This window comes from Sciurus carolinensis, chromosome 4, assembly GCF_902686445.1.
Source record: "Sciurus carolinensis chromosome 4, mSciCar1.2, whole genome shotgun sequence".
NCBI classification, from domain to species: domain Eukaryota; kingdom Metazoa; phylum Chordata; class Mammalia; order Rodentia; family Sciuridae; genus Sciurus; species Sciurus carolinensis.
This window is the reverse complement of record NC_062216.1, coordinates 97,148,115-97,168,906: the sequence shown is the minus strand read 5'-3', so window position 1 is coordinate 97,168,906 and position 20,792 is coordinate 97,148,115. Positions and strand designations below refer to the sequence as shown.

Sequence of the window (20,792 nt, the reverse complement as noted above, 5' to 3'; positions counted from 1 at the left end):
GGGGGAGTACCCGGGATTGAACTCGGGGGCACTTGACCACTGAACCACAACCCTATTTTGTACTTTATTTAAAGGCAGGGTTCACTGAGTTGCTATACCTTGCTGTTGCTGAGGCTGACTTTGAACTTGTGATCCTCCTGCCTCAGCCTCCTGAGCCACTGGGATTACAGGTGTGCATCACTTTGCCCTGCCTCCTGTGTTACCTTTTGCATTTTTGTTCTTTGTGTTTCAAAAACTGAAAATACTAGTTAATAGTTTCTACACTTCTTACTTGTAAAGATTTGGGTTTGCAACCATCACCATCACCACTGACTACAGAGAACTGCTAATTGCTCTGATTTTACATTTGCCCAAAGCCTATGATCAGAAGAAAGTAAACTTTGATGATGGCATTCCACCACATGACAAGTGCTGTCTTTATATTGTCATTGTGCTTCAGTGTATCATTGTTTCTTCTGCATTAACCTGAGATACCTTTGTTTTCTTATTAGCCTGTATTTGAACATGAATTTTTTTAGTGGCAGTCTGCTTGGATCTATGAAGGAAGAATAATATTCCCACGTTCCTATTGTTGATGGATAAAATGTTATGTGTGACTCATTATGATGCTACAGAAAACTAGTTGTTTTATTTTATTTGTATGTGGTGCTGAAAATCAAACCCAGTGCCTCACGCATGCTAGGCAAGTGCTCTACCACTGAGCCAAAACCCCAGCCCATAAATTTTTTCTTTTATTGAAATCTTTAACATTTATTTAAACCTAAATTTATCTAAACAAAAAGGAGTAAAGGGAATGAATGAAAAAGCAAAGATCGATTTTCGTTGGTGCTCTTTCTCTAATCCTCACGCTTACAAGCGTTCTGTGTAGAATTATTCCAGAAGTGAGATATGACATATGTTGCAAAGTTACACGCATCTTTGTTTGAATTTTTTTGAAATATTTCCTAAATGTTTCTGTAGTCTATAACAAAAACTTCAAGACTCTTCGCTTTTGCTGCAAACATCCAGTGGGTGGCTAAGGGCAAGATTAAAGACATGCCTCCATTTTGCATCTGTCTCCTTCACTCAGTCACCCTGGATTCCAGGAACAAGTTCTGATCTGATAAACATGTAATGAGTGGAAGCTACCCTCCAGGCAATGGCAACTTTCTTAAGGGAAAGTCCCCACCTGACCAATCCTGAGATAATTATGAATAGACCATACCCAATCAAGATTACCTGCTTTAGTAGATGTGCAGTCCTTCCAGCTGTGTGGGCCCCCTGCCACACACGCCTCCCATTGCCTTCATTCCCCTTTCTATAAAATTTCAAAGTCATTATTATCAGCCCCTCTTGGACAGGGCTATGGACATGGGTCTCCCCTGTTTTTTCACTAGTGTAACTTTACTGATTAAAATTCCTTTCATGCATTTCATCATTACCTATATATTCAGTGTTGGGGTGTATGGCTGGAACAGATTTGTTGGATCCCCAGAGTCAGCTATCTAGCCTAGGACTCCAATAACAGTCTATAGATGGAAAAGGCATTTTGAAACACAATACCAAGTTTAGGCATTCAGAGGAAATCTGGGCAATGTGTTGCATGCCTGTAATCCCAGCTATTCAGGAGGTTGAGACAGGAGGATCATAAATTCCAGACCAGCCTGGACAATTTAGTGAGACTGTATCTCAAAAAAAAAAGAAAAAAAAATTAAAAGGACTGGAGATGTATCTCAGTGGTAAACTGCCCCACTACACCAAAAAAAAAAAAAAAGAAAAAGAAAAAAAAAGAAAGAGTAAGCTTCTTTATGACCCAAAGAAATTAAGCTAGGAGTGGTGGTACATACGTGTAATCCCAGCAGTTTGGGAGGCTGAGGCAGGAGGACTGCAAGTTCAAAGCTAGCCTCAGCAATTTAGCAAGGCCCTAGGCAGCTTAGCAAGACTCTGTCTCAAAATAAAAATAATTTTAAAAAGTTGACTGGGATGTGGCTGAGAGGTTAAACATGCCTGGGTTAAGTTTCCTGTACCAAAATAAAAAGAAAAATTAAGTCAAAATTGGAAAAATATTTGCAATATGTATGAAAATCTACATTTTTAAAATGTTGACAATACTACAAACCAATTGAAATATCAAATGAAAACAAGAATCAGGAAATATTCAAAGGAAAAAATACAAATTGCCAACAACATAAAAGGATATTTAACCTCATTAAGTGACAGTTTGCCTTTCAGTTCAGCAGAGATTTAAAAACAATGATACCCAGCACTGGCAATAGTGTAGGGAAATTGTCACTTTTAACTTATGCTGATGACAGTATAAGTTTAAAAAATTCTTATAGGAGGACAAGTTGTCAACTATCAAAAGTCCGAAAATTTATGCCCGGCACTTTGGTGTACCTATCTGTAATCTTAGCTACTTGGGGACTGAGGAAGAATTTTAAGTACAAGTCTAGGCTAGGCAACGTAGTGAGATCTTGTCTCAATAAAAACAGGCTGGGATGTAGCTCAGTGCTGGAGTGCACTTGAGTTCAATCCCCAGTACTGGATTAAAAAGAAAAATAGTCCAAAAATTTGCTTATCATTGACACAACAAATTTGCTACTAGTGTAAATCTCAGAAAATCATAGTCAGAAAAACACAAAGGAACATTCATCCTATCATTTATAAAAATAGTTATGTACAGCATATATTTAAAGCAAGTCACTTTGGATTCTCTCAACATACACATGCTAGCAAAGAGTCACATAGGGAGAGTTATTAATGACTGTCAGAGCTGCCAGAAGAAGGTAATCCCTCAGGTTTTGCCTCTCAGATCTAGGGGTCTATGCAACAGTCATCTCTGTTGGGTAGTAGCTAGTAATCAGCAGTGGAATGCATGGCAAGGTCAGAAGTGTTCTTCAAATTACTTTTAGAGCCTTCTTTAAACTTCTTTCAAAGTGGATGAGAAAGCAAATGGTGGCAGGTAATTTGTAGAAATTAAACATAAGCAAAAGGAGCTAATTGAGGAAATACATCAAAAGAAAAGGATTAATGGGACTGACTCTTAACTGGGTCCATTGAGGTTGAATTAAAGCTATAGGTGTCCATGTCTGGGAAGGAAGATTCCTTTAGTAGTGCAGGCTCAGTATGCCTTTGACCTGGTTGCTGGCCCCAGTACCCACATTAACATAGGAGTGACTTGTAGATGAAGCCCCCCTGAATAGGATGGCCACCATGATAGTTCCAGAGAGGACTAATTAGGGTCAAAAACTCCACCACCATATGTCTCAGAAGAGAGGTTTCTTTAATAATGCAGGTGCACTACGGCAATTTCTGACCAACCATTGACCCCAGTGCCTACATTAACATAGGATGTACTTGTAGATGAAGCCCCTCTGTGTAGGATGGCCACTTTGACTGTTCCAGAGAGGGTCAACTAGGGTCAAAAACTCCACCACCCACCTGATGTGAAGGAGGACTTGAAAACCTGATTGGCAAAGAATACAAAAGGTATTCCCAGTTTTCAAAGCAAACATCAAGCAGTAATAAATTTGGTAACAGCTGTTTCCTTTGCCATTCTCTACTCAAAGCCAGCCCACTCTCTACTTGAGCCTTACTCTATTTTCACCCTACTCTAACTTCACCTCCACTTTACTCTGTTTTCACCCTACTCTCATTTTGCATCAACTTTACTTTCATTTATAATAAAGTTCTCTTGCTTGACTTTCAGTATCTGACTTTGAATTTTCTTTTGTGGGGAACACAAGAACCAAAGTTTAGAGCTTCAGTTCCCCACTCTCCTCTGACAATCTCAACAGTGGTTTGCATCCTGATTAGGACTTTGGAGGCTTTGAGTCTGTACCTCTAACTGGAAACTGACCTGTTTTTTCCTGCTTTACATATCTGTCTCCACATGTATATATTTCTGCCTTCTTTGCTGTATTTTCCATTAACCACTTGTCTGCCAAGATCATCAAAACCCTGGCTATAGAATAAATGTTTATATTTATAAAAAAGTTAATTTCTCAACATCGTGTACTTGTTACAGATTTTACATCCTGATGTCCAAGCTCTAGATCTACGGAGCTGTGATATCTCAGATGCTGCTCTCCTACACCTGTGTAAATGCAGAAAACTGAAAAAATTAAATATAAATTCCTCAGAAGGAGACAGAGTTTCTATAACATCAGAAGGTATGTTTATTATCACTGAATAAATGTGTAGACTAAACCCAGGGAAATTCTGGATAGCTAAACATATGACTGTCCCTGGAGGGTGGTGGCACCCCTATGAGGGGTGGGAACACCATGACCCTTCCCCCATGCTTTTCTGCATGTGGTTCTCATCTGTATCTTTTATAAAGTATATGTGATGGCACATACCTATAATCCCAGCAACTTGGTAGACTGAAGCAGGAGAATCACAAGTTGAAGGCCAGACTCACCAATTTAGCAAGACTCTGAGCATCTTTTTTTTTTTTTTTTTTTGGTACCAGGGATTGAACCTAGAGGTGTTTAACCACCAAGCCACATCCCAGCCCTTTTTTATATTTATATTTATATTTATATTTATATTTATATTTATTTTTATATTTATATTTATATTTATATGAGACAAGTTCTCACTGAGTTGCTTAGGGCCTCACTAAGTTGTTGGGGCTCTGGCTTTAAACTTGTGATCCTCCTGCCTCAGCCTCCTAAGTAGTCAAAAGTTCTTACAGAGTTTACCTGCCCCACGCCTTTTCTCAAAGGTCAGTGATTGGATTGGAAAGCTCTTATCTTTTAATCACTTGGTCTTTCTGGAGACAGTCCCCATCCTGAGACTTATCTAGAGGCCCCACATTGTTACCTCATTAGCATTAAACCAAATATAATCAAAAGTTCTCATTATGACTAATAAAAGACACTCATATCATGCAGGAAATTTCAAGGTTTTAGGTAGTCTGTGTGGGAACTAGAGACAAAGACCAATTATGTTTCTTATTATACTACAACTTCCTTTCTGGACACAAGTAAATAACCATTCTTTCTTAAGATATGGAAAACAAGCCCAGTACGGTGGAGCACACCTATAATCCCAGCGACTCAGGAGGCTAAGACAGAAAGATTGAAAGTTGGAGGCCAGCCTCAGCAATTTAGCAAGAACCTCAGCAAGTTAGTGAGAGCTTGTCTCAAAAGAGGAGTGGGAGATGTAGCTCAGTGGTAAAATGCTCCTGGGTTAGATTCCCAATACCCCCCAAAATTATGGAAAACAATAAAAATTATCTATTCGTAAATTTAACATCTTCCCTTTTTGTGTGTGTATTTTGCCCATAAAGGTATCTTGACACAGTGCTATAATATTTGTGGTGACTGAAGATCCCAGGATCTGAAAAGTACTCCTCTTATTTATGTGGTATAGCATCATGTATAAGTCTCCAGGGTGCATTTACATCTATATAATTGGATTTAAGGAATTCTGTTTTTCTGACCCTCAGTAAAACATAAAATTGGTTCACGCTGACAAGGAAGGAACATAGTGGTAGAAAAGAAATCCAAATTTAGCCCAACTTGGTGGTACACACTTATAATCCCAGCAACCCAGGAAGCTGAGGTAGGAGGATTGCAAGGCCAGACTCAGCAACTTAGTGAGACCCTGTCTTAAAAAATTAAAAAGGCTGGAAAAGTAACTCAGTGGTAGACTGCCCCTGGGTTCAATTCCCCTGTACTACAAAAAGAAAAAAAGGAGGAAAAAAAAAAAAAAAACTCTAAAAGTGGGACCAGAGAGAATATATAGGTATAACTGTAACAGTGGTTCACTTTATGCTTGGAATGTAACCCTTGCTGCTCGGCCACTGCAACTTATATTTTAAATGGACATGTTTCTTTCTCTTCCTCTCTTCCTGCCCACCCCCATCTCTCCCCTCCCTAATCTCAGGGGAAACAGGATTACCTTTCTTCCCCATCCTAGGCAGAGTTATCTGTCCTTGAGTACACACCCACCATAAGAACAAAGTAATCCAAACTTTGGGGATGGTACCAGATATCAGAAATGACCATCTCCCAAATCAACAAGTCAATTAAACTCCACACAGAGAACAGGTGGAATGTAGCCTTTGAATCACCTCTTTAAAAGCTCCCTGTTCCTGCTGTAACAGGAGTTCACCTGATGCTTTGAAACGTACATTTTTTTTCTTTTTCCCAACCTTTTCCCTGACCTTCTCCTCCCTAATCTTTTCTCTGAATCACCTCTTTAAAAAACTCCTGTTCGTGCTAATGGGCAGAATCACAGCCTTTGGGACAGGAGTCCCCTGTGTTTCTCATTTGCTAGCAAAGCAATAAATCTTCCTTCTTTTTCATTTTTCTCAAAACCATGTCCTCATTATTGAATTGGCATGGGGGACAAGGACCAAACTTTCAGTTACACTGCTGATGGGCAAAATCACAGCCTTTGGTAAAGGTGTCCCCTGTTTCTCCTTTGCTAGCAAAGCAATAAACCTTCTTTTTCCTTTTTTTCAAAACCATTCTTATTATTGAATTGGCATCTGGGACAGGACCGAGCTTTTGGAAACATAGCTATGATTCCTAAGGATAAGCAAGAAGATAATTACCTAAAATTTTTGGGAAATTTAAATTTGATTTCACTTTACTACTTTGAAATTTTTGCTTTAACCAAAAGAGAAATCATTTACTATTTAACTATCAAATTTGGTCTGCTGCTTCCTAAAAGCAAATCTACTTCTGAACAAAAAAGCCTTGCCATTAATTGCAGATATATTCTGAAGAATATACTACAGCCTAGAGAATTCTTGAAACATTTCAAAAAGGCTTTGAATAATGGTACCATCACTGGAGGACTCAACAGCAAGATTTTGGACATTTCATTATTCACACACTCCTAGGCAGCAGCAAGCCAGGATACAATGAGGGCCACCCTACACCTACGAGCAGGGGGAATATGTATAGGATAGGTTACACGTCAGGTGGAGTGCTTAGGTGTTTTATGACTACATTCCTTTCCTTTAACCAAGGTCACTTTGCTTAGATTCTCACCTAATGACTGGAGATAAGGAAAATGACCAGCTTCCTCTCTACATTTCCTTCATTATCACATTTTTTTGAAGTCCTTATCTCACTGCAAGCTTTCCTAGGCACCAACTAGTATTTAACCAAACATTCATATCCAACACACATGCACATATATATTATTGATGCAAAATAAGGATTCACTTTTGAAGGAAATAAGAAAAGTGTTTATTCTAAGACAAATATAAGTGGCCTAGGCCAGGAGTACTGATTCAAATTGCCCTGAAAAAGTATTCCAAATAAAAGGAGCTGTAACAACATTTATACAGAGAATAAAGGTAACTGTAAATCATTATACTCAACACATACATTGGTGGGGCATTACTTAGGCATGTTGAAGTAAAAAGCAGGGAAATTTTGACTACTGGAATGAGATGATCTTACCACATCTTAGGAGATTGAAGGAATCAGGGTCTATCTTCTTTGTCAAGCTATAGTCAGTTAAACTTAATATACATCTTGGAAGATTTACCTAAAAGTCATGAGAATATTAGATCAGATACAAAAGTCAGGAGTAATGGCTTGATTTCTAAAGGGCCAAAACAACCATTATAAAATAAGCCTCTGATATCTTACCTTACAGGCTCCCATGAGCCTGACTGTGGGGATCCTCTCTGCCACATCCCACGTGGATAAGAAAAGGATTAACTGCTAGAGGATGATGTTGGAAGTTTTTCTATCTATTACCCAAAAAATTTATCTACTAAATAAACACAACAAGAGCCAATACTCTTTAAATGAGAGGGGGCATGACGGGTCTGGCCATACCAGCTCTGTCCTCTTAACAAGTCGTCCAGCTCTCTTTTATTTATAATAAATAGGTATAGGGGGCCAGGACAGGGAGGAGTTTCTTCTGTGATGGACAGGATAGGGTGGAGTTAGGGGAGCCATTCTCTTAAGGGGGAATATTCCAGAAGGAGACAGGGAACCACTCCCACACAGTGCCACATGCTTCCCAGCAGTTCCTAAAAGCCAGGCATCTGAGTCCCATGGTTCTACCTAGTCTGATTCTGCTAAATAAGGATGGGTTCCCATAGCTGCCTGTGTTGCTAACTCCTTGTAGAAGTTGTCCTTCTGGTGCTTGCTTGAGGAAATTCTATCACTATTGTTTCTTTGGGAATGTTTAAAATTCACAATGTATACACATATATATAGTTCATTGATAATTATGTTGTCCCCCAGGAATAAAAGCTGTGGCTTCATCTTGTTCGTATCTCCATGAAGCTATTTTGAAAAGATGCTGCAATCTCACTGATGAAGGAGTCCTTGCTCTTGCACTCAATTGCCGGCTGCTAAAGATTATTGATCTAGGTGGATGCTTAAGTATTACTGATGTGTCCTTACACGCATTGGGGAAAAACTGCCCATTTTTGCAGAGCATTGACTTTTCAGCCACTCAGGTAAATGAAATATGGACTTGAAACATAACAGATTATGTGTTGGCCTGATGTAGGACAGATGTGGGTAGCACCTGAGGAATTTTTAGGAAGCAGAGTTATTTAAGCCATTGGTCCAGAGGGACTCATGCCTAAAAATCTGGATCTGGAAATTTGTTTAGATTTATACCCATTGGAGTGGTTACATGACAGTGGGTGGGTATATAACAGTTACTCTTTGTCCCATATTCTTAGGCTAGACAGAGTTTCACAGGTTTTTACCACAGAAAACAGAAATAGTAACTTTTGTACAGTGAGCTCTCTTGAGACAGAGTCTATCACACATTTTGCCTGCAAACCTGGCATTTACAAGAAAGAGGAAGCTTTAAACCACATTGAGCTCTCTGCAGAAATCCTGTTGACACTCTTTGTAAAATCTTACTGACAAAAAACTTAATTATGGTGGAGGGTCACTGGAGAAGGTTGTGGTATGGGTCTTTTGAAGGCTATTTTAGGCCCAATGTATTTTCATAACTAATCAGAAAAACATAATTCATTTGATTATTCTTGAAATTATTGACCATTTCATGCTTTTGTTGATTAAAGAATTGTAATTTAGTGTATTCTCCTTAATTATTTTAAGCAACAAATGTGAGCGGTATGTATGACTAAAAGATACATTTACTGAATGGGAGGCAAACTATCTAAATGATTAATAAATTTTACAAAATTTTACTTTCATCATCTCCATTTATGGACTGTTTCTTTTTCCCTTTGCTTAGGTATCTGACAATGGTGTGGTTGCACTTGTGAGTGGATTATGTGCCAAGAAATTAGAGGTAAATTTTAAATATCTATAGATATGATGGTAACTGAATTTTATATTATCCCCATATTTTATTAATTTTTTGTTTTTATTTTTATTTTTTTGTAGTACTAGGGATTGAACCCAGGGTTGCTCTACCACTGAGCTACATACCTAGCCCCTTTTATTTCTTATCTTGACATAGGGTCTTGCTAAGTTGTGGAGGCGTGCCTCAAACTTGTGATCCTCTTATTTCAACCTCCTAAGTCACAGGTATTACAGGTGTTTACCAGCAGATCCTGCTGAGAAATTATTTTTTAAACAATAGAAGACCACACCTTTTAAATTAGGTATTTCATAGACCTTTTTTCATCCCCTCCTTTACCTCTTTTTTGTTTTGTGCTTTTCAGTGCTGGGGATTGAACCCAGGGCTTTCACGCATCCAAGGCAGGCATTCTACCAGCGAACCACATCCCCTTTTTGAGACAGGGTTTCACTAAGTTGTTCATAGTGGCCTCAAACTTACAATCCTCCTGCCTCAGCCTCGGTAGTAGCAGTGATTACAAGTGTACACATTGCACCTAGATCTTAATTTTAACTGTTTCATCTTATTCTATTATATTAATAAATCATTTTAAAAATAATTCTCCACTTCTCTACTACTGTAAATAATATTGCAATGGGCATGTTTATAAATTGCTTCCTTATGCATATGTAGAAGAGTTTCTTTGTATTGGACATTTATAATTGGTATTGCTGTGTTCTGGAGTGTACACATCTTCGGTTTTAATAGATATTGCCAGATTGCTTAATAAAATGGTTGGACATTTAACTTTTAATGCTGCTTTACTTTCCAAACTACTTAAGACTTACAATGATCCTTTCTATATAGTTTTTGTTTTTGTTTTTGCAAGTAGATATGTGCTTCTTTTTGCATCAGAGTATTTCCCAAACTGTTTTGTATTGGTATAAATCTACTTTTTTCTTTTGACTTTCTTTTCTTTTTTTAATTAGGAAATTCATATGGCAGATTGCGTGAATCTAACTGATGAGGCTGTAAAAGCTGTTCTTACTTACTGTCCTCAGATACATATATTACTCTTCCATGGATGCCCCCTAATAACAGGTTAGTCTGATAGACTGCTTATATTTAAATCCTGGCTGTATTTTTTATTAACTGTGTGACCTTAAAAAAAATACTTAATGCATTTTTCTCATTTTTTTTATAACATAAGGTTTCATTTATTTGCTCATTTATATGTGGTGCTGAGAATTGAACCAGGGCCTCACACGTGCCAGGCAAGCACTCTACCACTGATCCACAACCCCAACTTTTCTTATCTATGAAATGGGCTTAATGACACTACTTCATTACTTGTGATGGTTACCTAATACCTCTTTTTTTTTTCCCCCAAGTATTGGGAATTGAGCCCAGGGGCACTCTCTGGCCTACATCCCTGTCCCTTTAAATTTTTATTTATTTTGAGACAGGATCTCACTGAATTGCCAAAGCTGGCCTCAAACTTGCCATCCTCCTGCCTGTGCATTCCAAGTAGCTAGAATTACAGGTGTGGGCCACCATGCCTGGCTCTGCCTGATACCTCTTTATGTGGTACCTCACACATTGAAAGAATAAATAAATGTTAGTCATAATGATAATGGTGATGGTGGTGGTGGTGGTGATGGTTTGGTAAGTACTCAATAAATATCAACTGTATGAGGATGATGACAGCAGCAATGGTTGTGGTCATGATATTAAATATGATGCTTTATGTAGACCATAAAATTTCAATTTTATAATACTGTATCTGTGATATATGCTAAATGACCTCTTAAGCGTTATTTCATCAAGTTGTAGACATTGATATTCAGTATAATTTGAACTTACACTAATGTGGCTCTTCACTGAAGAACAAAGTAGCCATAGGCCATTTGGCCTATATAAGAGCCATGAGATTAAGTTTCACCCTACCCCAGAATCCATGGTACCTCAACCCTTTCACATTATCCCTCTAGTGGGTCTCATACTATAACATAACCTGGATCTTCATGTAAATCAGTAGTTATGCCTAGTTCTTTTAGCTTATTTCTCTAATTACAGTGGAAACAATTTTTCCCCAGGTCAAGTTACTATCCTGGAAATTTCTTTTATAACTTTGATCATATTTTCTTTTTTAAAAAACATTTTTATTAGTTGGTGATGAGCCTTTATTTATTTATTTTATGCAGGACTCAGAATGAAACCCAGTGCCTCACACATGCTAGGCAAGCACTCTACCACTAAGCCATAATCCCAGACCCTGATTATATTGTCTTACGTTTGGACAGCCAGTCTTTTTTTTTTTTTTATAACCTAGGGGAGCTTTACCACTGAGGCACATCCCCAGCCATTTTATTTATCTTTTTTATTTTCAAATAGTCTTGCTAAGGTGCTTCAAACTTAAAATCCTCCTGCCTCAGCCTTCCAAGCTGCTGGGATTGCAAGTGTATGTCACTGTGCCTGGCTGGACAGCCAGTCTTAGTGAAGACTATAGCCTCATTTTTCAAAAGCCAAAAGAGACACATAAGAACTGTCAGTAATGATTATCTCGTTGGACTTGGTGGTGCACACCTGTTATCCCAGTGGCTTGGGAGGCTGAGGCAGGAGGATTTCAAGTTAAAAGTCAATCTGAGCAATGTAGCAAGACCTTAAGCAACTCAGTGAGACTCTGTCTCTAAAATGAAATATAAAAAAGGACTGAGATGTGGCTCAGTGGTTAAGCCCCCTTGGGTTCAATCCCCAGTAGCTGATTATAATAATAATAATAATAATAATAATAATAATAATAGTAGTTATCTCTAGGGAAAGTTATAGACAGAAAAGAATAGGAAAAGGACCTCACTCTATACCCTTTTTAAAAAAAATTTAGTTGCAGATGAACACAGTACCTTTATTTTATTTATTTCTTTTTATGAGGTGCTAAGGATTGAATCCAGTGCCTCACTTGTGCTAGGCAAGCACTCTACTGCTGAGCTACACCCCCAGCCACTATATACCCTTTTGTACCTTTTGAATTTTGTATAATGTGAAGAATTTTAATTTATTAAAAATTTAGGGCTGGGGATATAGCTCAGTTGGTTGAGTGCTTGCCTTGCAAGCACAAGGCCCTGGGTTCAAATCCCCAGTGCCACAAAAAAAAAAAAAAAAAATTTAGAATCACTTTAAGGAAATAATTTAGAACCAGAAAGACTCATAGAACTGAGACTTGGTACATTACACTGTTGTAGGGATTTTGAAAAGGCAAATAGGGGATCTCTGGTAATTAAAGAGGTCAGAAAATTGTATTCCAATAGGTAGGCTATTTTTTTAAGATAGATGAGACCACAGTATGTGAAGTGTCAACTTTAACAATGGACTCTTTCAGAATACCAACTAAAAACATATAAATATACCCATTGAGCTGTGTATGTATTAATCAATACACTGAACAAGCAAGGGATACTTATAAGTTGATTCTTACTTTTGTGCTATTTTAATCACACACCTGCTCTTAAGGGGCCAATTTTTCCTTCCTGCCAGATGAAATCACAAACCAGTGCCATTGAGTTTTCTTATCACTGTTTTATAGTTAATATTTTGTCATTTTATATCACTAAAACCCTCTTTTTCAATAATTTTAAAGTCTCAGGGTTGTTTTTTTGTTTGTTTGTTTGTTTTTACGGTGCTGGGGGTTGAACCCAGACCCTTAGTGCTTGTGAGGCAAGCACTCTACCAACTGAGCCATATCCCCAGCCCAACTCTTAGGTTTTAATACTATTGCATATGGAACTCCAAATAAGTTCAAGTTATACCTTCTTGCTTCCCAGCTCTGGTTTGCTGTAGATATAAAGACAGTAGTAGGAAAGGGGACGTCACTAGTTTCTTAGTTTTACCATCTCATGATTCTCCCCTTTCTTCTCTGCCTTATCAGCCATGGTTTCTGGCCCCATCAATGTCAGTACAAGATGGGACTGGGATGGGCAGGAGAGGAGATAAAGGAATAAAAGTCTTCCTATGCCATTACTGCTATGATCTCAGGTCAGCACTCCAGGTTCTATGGGAGAACTGAACTGGATCTACGGGCACTTGTAAAGTTCACCAGATCCCACTTCCTACCACTCCCCTCATTACTTTTTTTTTTTTTTTTTTTTTTTTTGTGGTACTGGGGATTGAACCCAGGGCCTTGTGCTTGTAAGGCAAGCACTCTACCAGCTGAGCTATCTCCCCAGCCCCACTCCCCTCATTACTACAGGTATCTCCTATTTGCAGTTCTCTTGATTTAAACAAATGTATCTGTTCTGACTAGGAGCTAGTGTTTTCTTTTGCCTCCGGGCACCTGGCAGTATACCTTCACTATCTTTCTTTTGAGGTTTCCTAGCCATCCAAGTTGTTTTCAAAGGCAAAATATAAGGCAACTCCATGCCTGCCCACACCTGTCTGTAGGAAACACGTGCTTTAGACAAAACAGATGCAGATATATTCCAACCTCAGTCCTGTTTAACTGCCTGGACTATCACCAGAGCTTTTTGCCCTTTTATATTTCTTAATTATGGCTCTGATATTAGTATACTGTGTCTGTCAAGCTCCAAGGACAATTCACATTCTCCAACTGATCTCCTTAGAGTTCTGTTCATTTTACTTGCAGGGAAGAGAAAGAACCCTCAACACTAATACTACATTCACATCTGTCTTCAAAGAAATATTTTCTTCAGTTTAGAACTCTTCACACTCTCCTTCTTTAATACGTTTATGTGTGTATGTGTGTGAGAGAGAGAGCACTAGAGAGAGGGATTGACATTGAACCTAGGGTACTCAACCACTGAGCTGTTTCCAGCCCCTTTTAAAATTTTGAGACAGGAGAGATCCAAGAAGGTGAACTAGAGGGAGGCTACAACCTTGTCACTCCATGACTCAGGATTCAAGCAGAGAAAATACTGTTTCTCTGCACAGTAGTCATTGCTACCCACCAATCCCCTGCGATTTACTCCCCACTTGTCAGCCCTCTGCCAGCATATTGCCTGCCTTTTGAGTGCAAATCACTCACTGACCACCACCTATCATCCACCATTTGCCTGTTTGCCTGCCTCTTGCCTGCCTGCCCATTGCCCACATATCACCTCCCCATCGCCCACAGCCCAACGTCCGCCCACCGATCATCCACTATTAGCCTGAAGACCATATGCAGACCACCATCAGATCATCTGCTGCCCACCATTGCCTGGAAGTCTATTGTCACAGTATCCACAGGTTTGATTACACACTGCCACTGCTACCACTATCTTGGGACACCAGTCAGGACCTGCATGTTTTCTCTTTTTTTTTTTTTTTTTTTTTTTTTTTTTTTTTTTGGGTGCTGGGGATCGAACCCAGGGCCTTGTGCTTACAAGGCAAGCACTCTACCAACTGAGCTATCTCCCCAGCCCCTAGGACCTGCATGTTTGCCACTGCCACCACGTCCATCTTGGGATGCAGCAACCTTGCTCTGGGGACACAGTCCAGGGCCTGGAGATATACTGGGGCACCTACAGGTCTGGTGGCACCTGAGGTCTTTCTGCTTAGTGTGGTAGAGACTGCCATCCAGGTGCCTCTTTGCAGGGTTGCAACTTAGACAAAAGGAATGCAGATATATTCCCTAGTGGTCTGTCTGCAAGTCGAAAGAGCAGTGAGATCTTGGGACTGCAGCAAGGCAGGGCCTGGGGAAACAGAAACCCAGGTCCATCAGATTGCAGCTGGGTTTGCGTGGGCCAGTCTGGGTCTGGGAAGCCTGTGGAAAGCTGAAGACTAGGAGCAGTTCCCTGTGGGAAGCATAGGTTGAAGAAACTGGGTTCTCTCCAGCTCAGTGAGTCCTAAAGTGCGCGGGGATGGAAGGGGCCGGCAATGACAGGTGGGAAGACTGGAAAAGGGTGTGAGGGCATCTTACTATCAGCTCACCAGCACCCAGCACACACTGAACTGGAGCTAACATCAAACTTCAGACAACCCCACCTGTTGGCAAAAGGAAGCTGAGAAACTTTTTGAAGCCAGCGGAAGCAATCATTTGATTTTCCATTGAGACTTTATTTCTTTTCCCCCCTTCTCTCACACCTCTACCATCTTTGAATCCAAATATTATTCATGCATCAATTTATTGAGGAGTAGGATATCTGAATTGTATGTTACAGTTCTGTATTCTTTTTTTTAATTTATTTTTATTGTAAACAAATAAGATATATGTTGTTTCTGTTTGTACATGGAGTAACAGCATACCATTTGCGTAATCATACATTTACATAGGGTAATGATGTTTGATTCATTCTGTTATTTTTTCCTTTCCCCCAACTCTCCCACCCCTCTTTTCCCTCTATACAGTCCCTCCTTCCTCCATTCTTGCCCCTCATACCCCTCATTGTGTGTCATCATCTGCTTATCAGTGAGATCATTCGTCCTTTGGTTTTTTGAGATTGGCTTATCTCACTTAGCATGATATTCTCCAGTTTCATCCATTTGCCTGCAAATGCCATAATTTTATTATTCTTTATAGCTGAGTAATATTCCATTGTATATATATACCACATTTTCTTTATCCATTCATCAATTGAAGGACATCTAGGTTGGTTCCACAATCTGGCTATTGTGAATTGAGCAGCTATGAACATTGATGTGGCTGTATCTCTGTAGTATGCTGAATTTAAGTCCTTTGGGTATAGGCCTAGGAGTGGGATAGCTGGGTCAAATGGTGGATCCATTCCAAGTTTTCTAAGGAATCTCCACACTGCTTTCCAGAGTGGCTGCACTAATTTGTAACCCCACCAGCAATGTATGAGTGTACCTTTTTCCCCACATCCTCTCCAACACCTGTTGTGCTTGTATTCTTGACAATCGCCATTCTAATTGGGGTGAGATGGAATCTTAGTGTAGTTTTGATTTGCATTTCTCTTATTACTAAAGATGGTGAACATTTTTTCATATGTTTGTTGATTGCTTGTAGATCTTCTTCTGTGAAGTGTCTGTTCATATCCTTAGCCCATTTGTTGATTGGGTTATTTGTATTCTTGGTGTAGAGTTTTTTGAGTTCTTTATATATGCTCTATCTGAGGTATGAGTGGCAAAGATTTTCTCCCACTCTGTAGGTTCTCTTTTCACATTGCTGTTAGTTTCTTTTGCTGAGAGAAAGCTATTTAGTTTGAATCTATCCCAGTTATTGATTCTTGCTTTTATTTCTTGTGCTGTGGGAGTCCTGTTAAGGAAGTCTGATCCTAAGCCAACATGTTGAAGATTTGGACCTACTTTTTCTTGTATAAGATGCAGGGTCACTGGTCTGATTCTGAGGTCCATGATCCATTTTGAGTTTAGTTTTGTGCAGGGTGAGAGATAGGGGTTTAGTTTCAATCTGCTGCATATGAATTTCCAGTTTTCCCAGCACCATTTGTTGAAGAGAAGCTATCTTTTCTCCATTGCATATTTTTGGCCCCTTTGTCTAGTATTAGAAAACTGTATTTATTTGGGTTTGTGTTCGTGTCCTCTACTCTGTACCATTGATCTACCTGTCTATTTTGGTGCCAATACCATGCTGTTTTTGTTACTATTGCTTTGTAGTATAGTTGAAGTTCTGGTATTGCGATACCCCCTGTTTCATTCTTCCTGCTAAGGATTGCTTTAGCTATTCTGGGTTTCTTATTCTTCCAGATGAATTTCATGATTGCTTGCTCTATTTCTGTAAGGTACGTCATTGGGATTTTAATTGGAATTGCATTGAATCTGAATAGCACTTTTGGTAATATGGCCTTTTTTTTTTTTTTTTTTTTTTTTTTTTTTGCGGTACTGGGGATTGAACTCAGTGCCTTGTGCTTGGGAGGCAAGTACTCTACCAGCTGAGCTATCTCTCCAGCCCCAATATGGCCATTTTGACAATATTAATTCTTCCTATCCAAGAACTTGGGAGATCTTTCCATTTTCTAAGGTCTTCCTCAATTTCTTTCTTCAGTGTTTTGTAGTTTTCATTGTAGAGATCTTTTACCTCTTTGGTTAGATTGATTCCCAAGTATTTTTTTTTTTTTTTTTTTTTTGAGGCTATTGCAAATGGAGTTGTTTTCCTCATTTCCCTTTCAGCTGTTTTGTCGCTTGTGTATAAAAATGCTTTAGATTTATGCGTGTTAATTTTATAGCCTGCTATTTTGCTGAATTCATTGATGAGGTCTAGAAGTTTTCTGGAGGAGGTTTTTGGATCCTGTAAATATAGAATCATGTCATCAGCAAATAGTGACAGCTTAAATTCCTCTTTTCCTATTTGTGTCCCTTTAATTTCTTTGGTCTGCCTAGAGTTTCAAGGACAATGTTGAATAGAAGTGGTGAAAGAGGACATCCCTGCCTTGTTCTCGTTTTTAAAGGGAATGCTTTCACTTTTTCTCCATTAAGAATGATGTTGGCCATGGGCTTAGCATAAATAGCCTTTACAATGTTCAGGTATGTTCCTACTATCCTTATCTTTTCTAGTGTTTTGAGTATGAAGGGATGTTGTATTTGGTCGAACACTTTTTCTGCATCAATTGAAATAACCATATGATTCTTATCCTTAAGTCTATTGACATGATGAATTACGTTTATTGATTTATGGATGTTAAACCATCATTGCATTCCAGGGATGAACCCCACATGATCATGGTGCACGATTTTCTTAATATGTTTTTGGATACGGTTTGCCAATATTTTGTTAAGGATCTTGCATCTATATTCATCAAGGATATTGGTCTAAAATTTTCTTTCCTTGATGTGTCTTTGCCTGGTTTGGGTATGAGGGTGATATTAGCTTCATAGAATGAGTTTGGTAGGGTACCCTCCTTTTGTATTTCCTGGAATACTTTAAGAAGTATAGGAATGAGTTCATCTTGAATGTCTTGTAGCACCCTGCTGAGAATCCATCTGGTCCTGGGCTTTTCTTGGATGGTAGGCTTCTGATGCCTTCTATTTCATTGCTTGATATTGATCTGTTTAAATTGTGTATGTCCCCCTGGTTCAGTTTGGGAGGAGCATATGTCTCTAGAAATTTGTCAGTGTCTTCAGTATTTTCTATTTTGTTGGAGTATAGATTTTCAAAGTAGCTTCTCATTATGTTATGTATCTCAGTGGTGTCTGTCATGATATTTCCTTTTTCATCACGAATTTTAGTAATTTGAGTTTTCTCTTTCCTTCTCTTTGTTAGTGTGGCTAAGAGTTTGTCTATTTTGTTTAGTGTTTCAAAGAACCAACTTTTTGTTTTGTCAATTTGTTGAATTGTTTCTTTTGTTTCAATTTCATTGATTTCAGCTCTGATTTTAATTATTTCCTGTCTTCTACTACTTTTGCTGTTATTCTGTTCTTTTTTTTCTAGGACTTTGAGCTGTAATGATAGGTCATTTAATTGTTGACTTTTCATGCTTTTCTGAATGCGCTCCATGCAATGAATTTTCCTCTTAGTACCGCTTTCATAGTGTCCCAGAGATTTTGATATGTTGTATCGTCGTTCTCATTGACCTCTAAGAATTTTTTTATCTCCTCCCTGATGTTTTCTGTTATCCATGTTTCATTCAGTAGCATATTATTTAGTCTCCACGTGTTGGAGTAATTTCCCTTTTTTATTTTGTCATTGATTTCTACTCTCAGTCCATTATGATCTGATAGAACACAAGGCAGTATCTCTGTTTTTTTGCATTTCCTAAGGGCTGCTTTGTGGTATAACATATGGTCTATTTTCGAGAAGGTTCCATATGCTGCTGAGAAGAAAGTGAATCCACTCGTTAATGGATGGAATATTCTATATATGTCTATTAAGTCTAGGTTATTGATTGTGTTATTGAGTTCTATGGTTTTGTTGGTCAGTTTTTGTTTGGAAGGTCTATCTAGTGGTGACAGCGGTGCATTAAAGTCACCCAGAATTATTGTGTTGTGGTCTATTTGATTCCTGAAATTGAGAAGGATTTGTTTGATATACAGGGATGCACCAATGTTTGGGGCATAAATATTTACTATCGTTATGTCTTACTGATTTATGGTTCCCTTTAGCAATATGAAATGTCCTTCTTTATCCCTTCTGAGTAACTTTGGCTTGAAGTCCAATTATCTGAAGTAAAGATGGAAACCCCTGCTTTTTTACTGAGTCCATGTGCATGGTAGGTTTTGTCCCATCCTTTCACCTTTAGTCTGTGGATGTCTTTTTCTATGAGATGAGTCTCTTGCAGGCAGCATATTGCTGGGTCTTTCTTGTTAATCCATTCTGCCAGTCTATGTCTTGTGATTGATGAGTTCAGGCCATTAACGTTCAGGGTTATTATTGAGATATGTTTTGTATTCCCAGTCATTTGGGCTTATTTTTGGTTTTTAACTTGGCTTGGTTTCTCCTTTGAGTGCTTTTTCTCTAAGGTAGTTCCTCCCTTTGCTGACCTCCATTGTTGTTTTTCATTTCCTCCTCATGGAATATTTTGTTGAGAACATTCTGTAGCGCAGGCTTTCTATTTGTAAATTCTTTTAACTTTTGTTTATCATGGAAGGATTTTATTTCATCTTCAAATCTGAAGGTTAGTTTTGCTGGGTATAGGATTCTTGGTTGGCAACCATCTTCTTTCAGAACTTGAAATATGTTGTTCCAGGCCCTTCTAGCTTTTAGAGTCTGGGTTGAGAAGTCTGCTGCTATCCATATTGGTTTCCCCCTATATGTAATCCGATGCTTTTCTCTCACGGCCTTCAAAATCCTATCTTTGTTTTGGATGTTAGGCATTTTCATTATACTGTGCCTTGGTGTGGATCTGTTGTGATTTTGTGCATTTGGTGTTCTGTAAGCCTCTCGTATTTGATTTTTCATTTCATTCTTCAGACTTGGGAAATTTTCTGATATTATTTCATTGAATAGGTTGTTCATTCCTTTGGTTTGTATCTCTGTGCCTTCCTCAATCCCAATAATTCTTAAATTTGGTCTTTTCATGATGTCCCATAGTTCTTGGGGCTTCTGTTCATGATTTCTTACTATCTTCTCTGTTTGGGCAACTTTATTTTCAAGATTAAATATTTTATCTTCATTGTCTGAGGTTCTGTCTTCCAAGTGGTCTAGTCTGTTGGTGATGCTTTCCATTGAGTTTTTTATTTGGTTTATTGTTTCCTTCATTTCAAGGATTTCTATTTGGTTTTTTTTGAGAATCTCTATCTCTTTGTTGAAATGATCTTTTGCTTCCTGCTGGTGCTCTTTCAGCTTATTGGTATTATCATTCATTGCCTGCATTTGCTCTCTTATCCTTTGCTTCGCGAATCATCTTAATCCTGTATAATCTGAAGTTCTTTTCTGACATTTCTTCTAACATACTGTCATTGGATTCTATTACTATAGAATCTAGATTTGTTTGGATCATTTTCTTCCCTTGTTTTTTCGTGTTGTTCATGTATCTTCCCCTGTAGCAGTGCAGATCTGGGGTATTGCAGATTTCCCCCTATAAGCTTATAGTGGCCCTACAGGTTTCCAAAACCCTTTCTTTAAGGGGAGATCAATATTAGCAGTGCCCAAATGAGACAGTATGCAATCCTAGACCAAATAGTCCCTATGGGGACAACAACAAAATTGTCATAAT

General features: G+C 38.5%; 1 protein-coding gene across 2 annotated transcripts in view; it reads left to right on the top strand.

Moving 5' to 3' along the window:
• Positions 1 to 20,792, top strand: part of Amn1 (antagonist of mitotic exit network 1 homolog) — a 47,254-nt gene that overhangs the window by 15,232 nt on the left and 11,230 nt on the right. For both annotated transcript variants that reach the window (XM_047550491.1, XM_047550492.1), the window contains exons 3-6: positions 4,007 to 4,151; positions 8,205 to 8,422; positions 9,181 to 9,237; positions 10,218 to 10,329. In XM_047550491.1, coding sequence (XP_047406447.1) covers positions 4,007 to 4,151; positions 8,205 to 8,422; positions 9,181 to 9,237; positions 10,218 to 10,329 — 532 coding nt within the window. The remainder of the gene's footprint in view (positions 1 to 4,006; positions 4,152 to 8,204; positions 8,423 to 9,180; positions 9,238 to 10,217; positions 10,330 to 20,792) is intronic.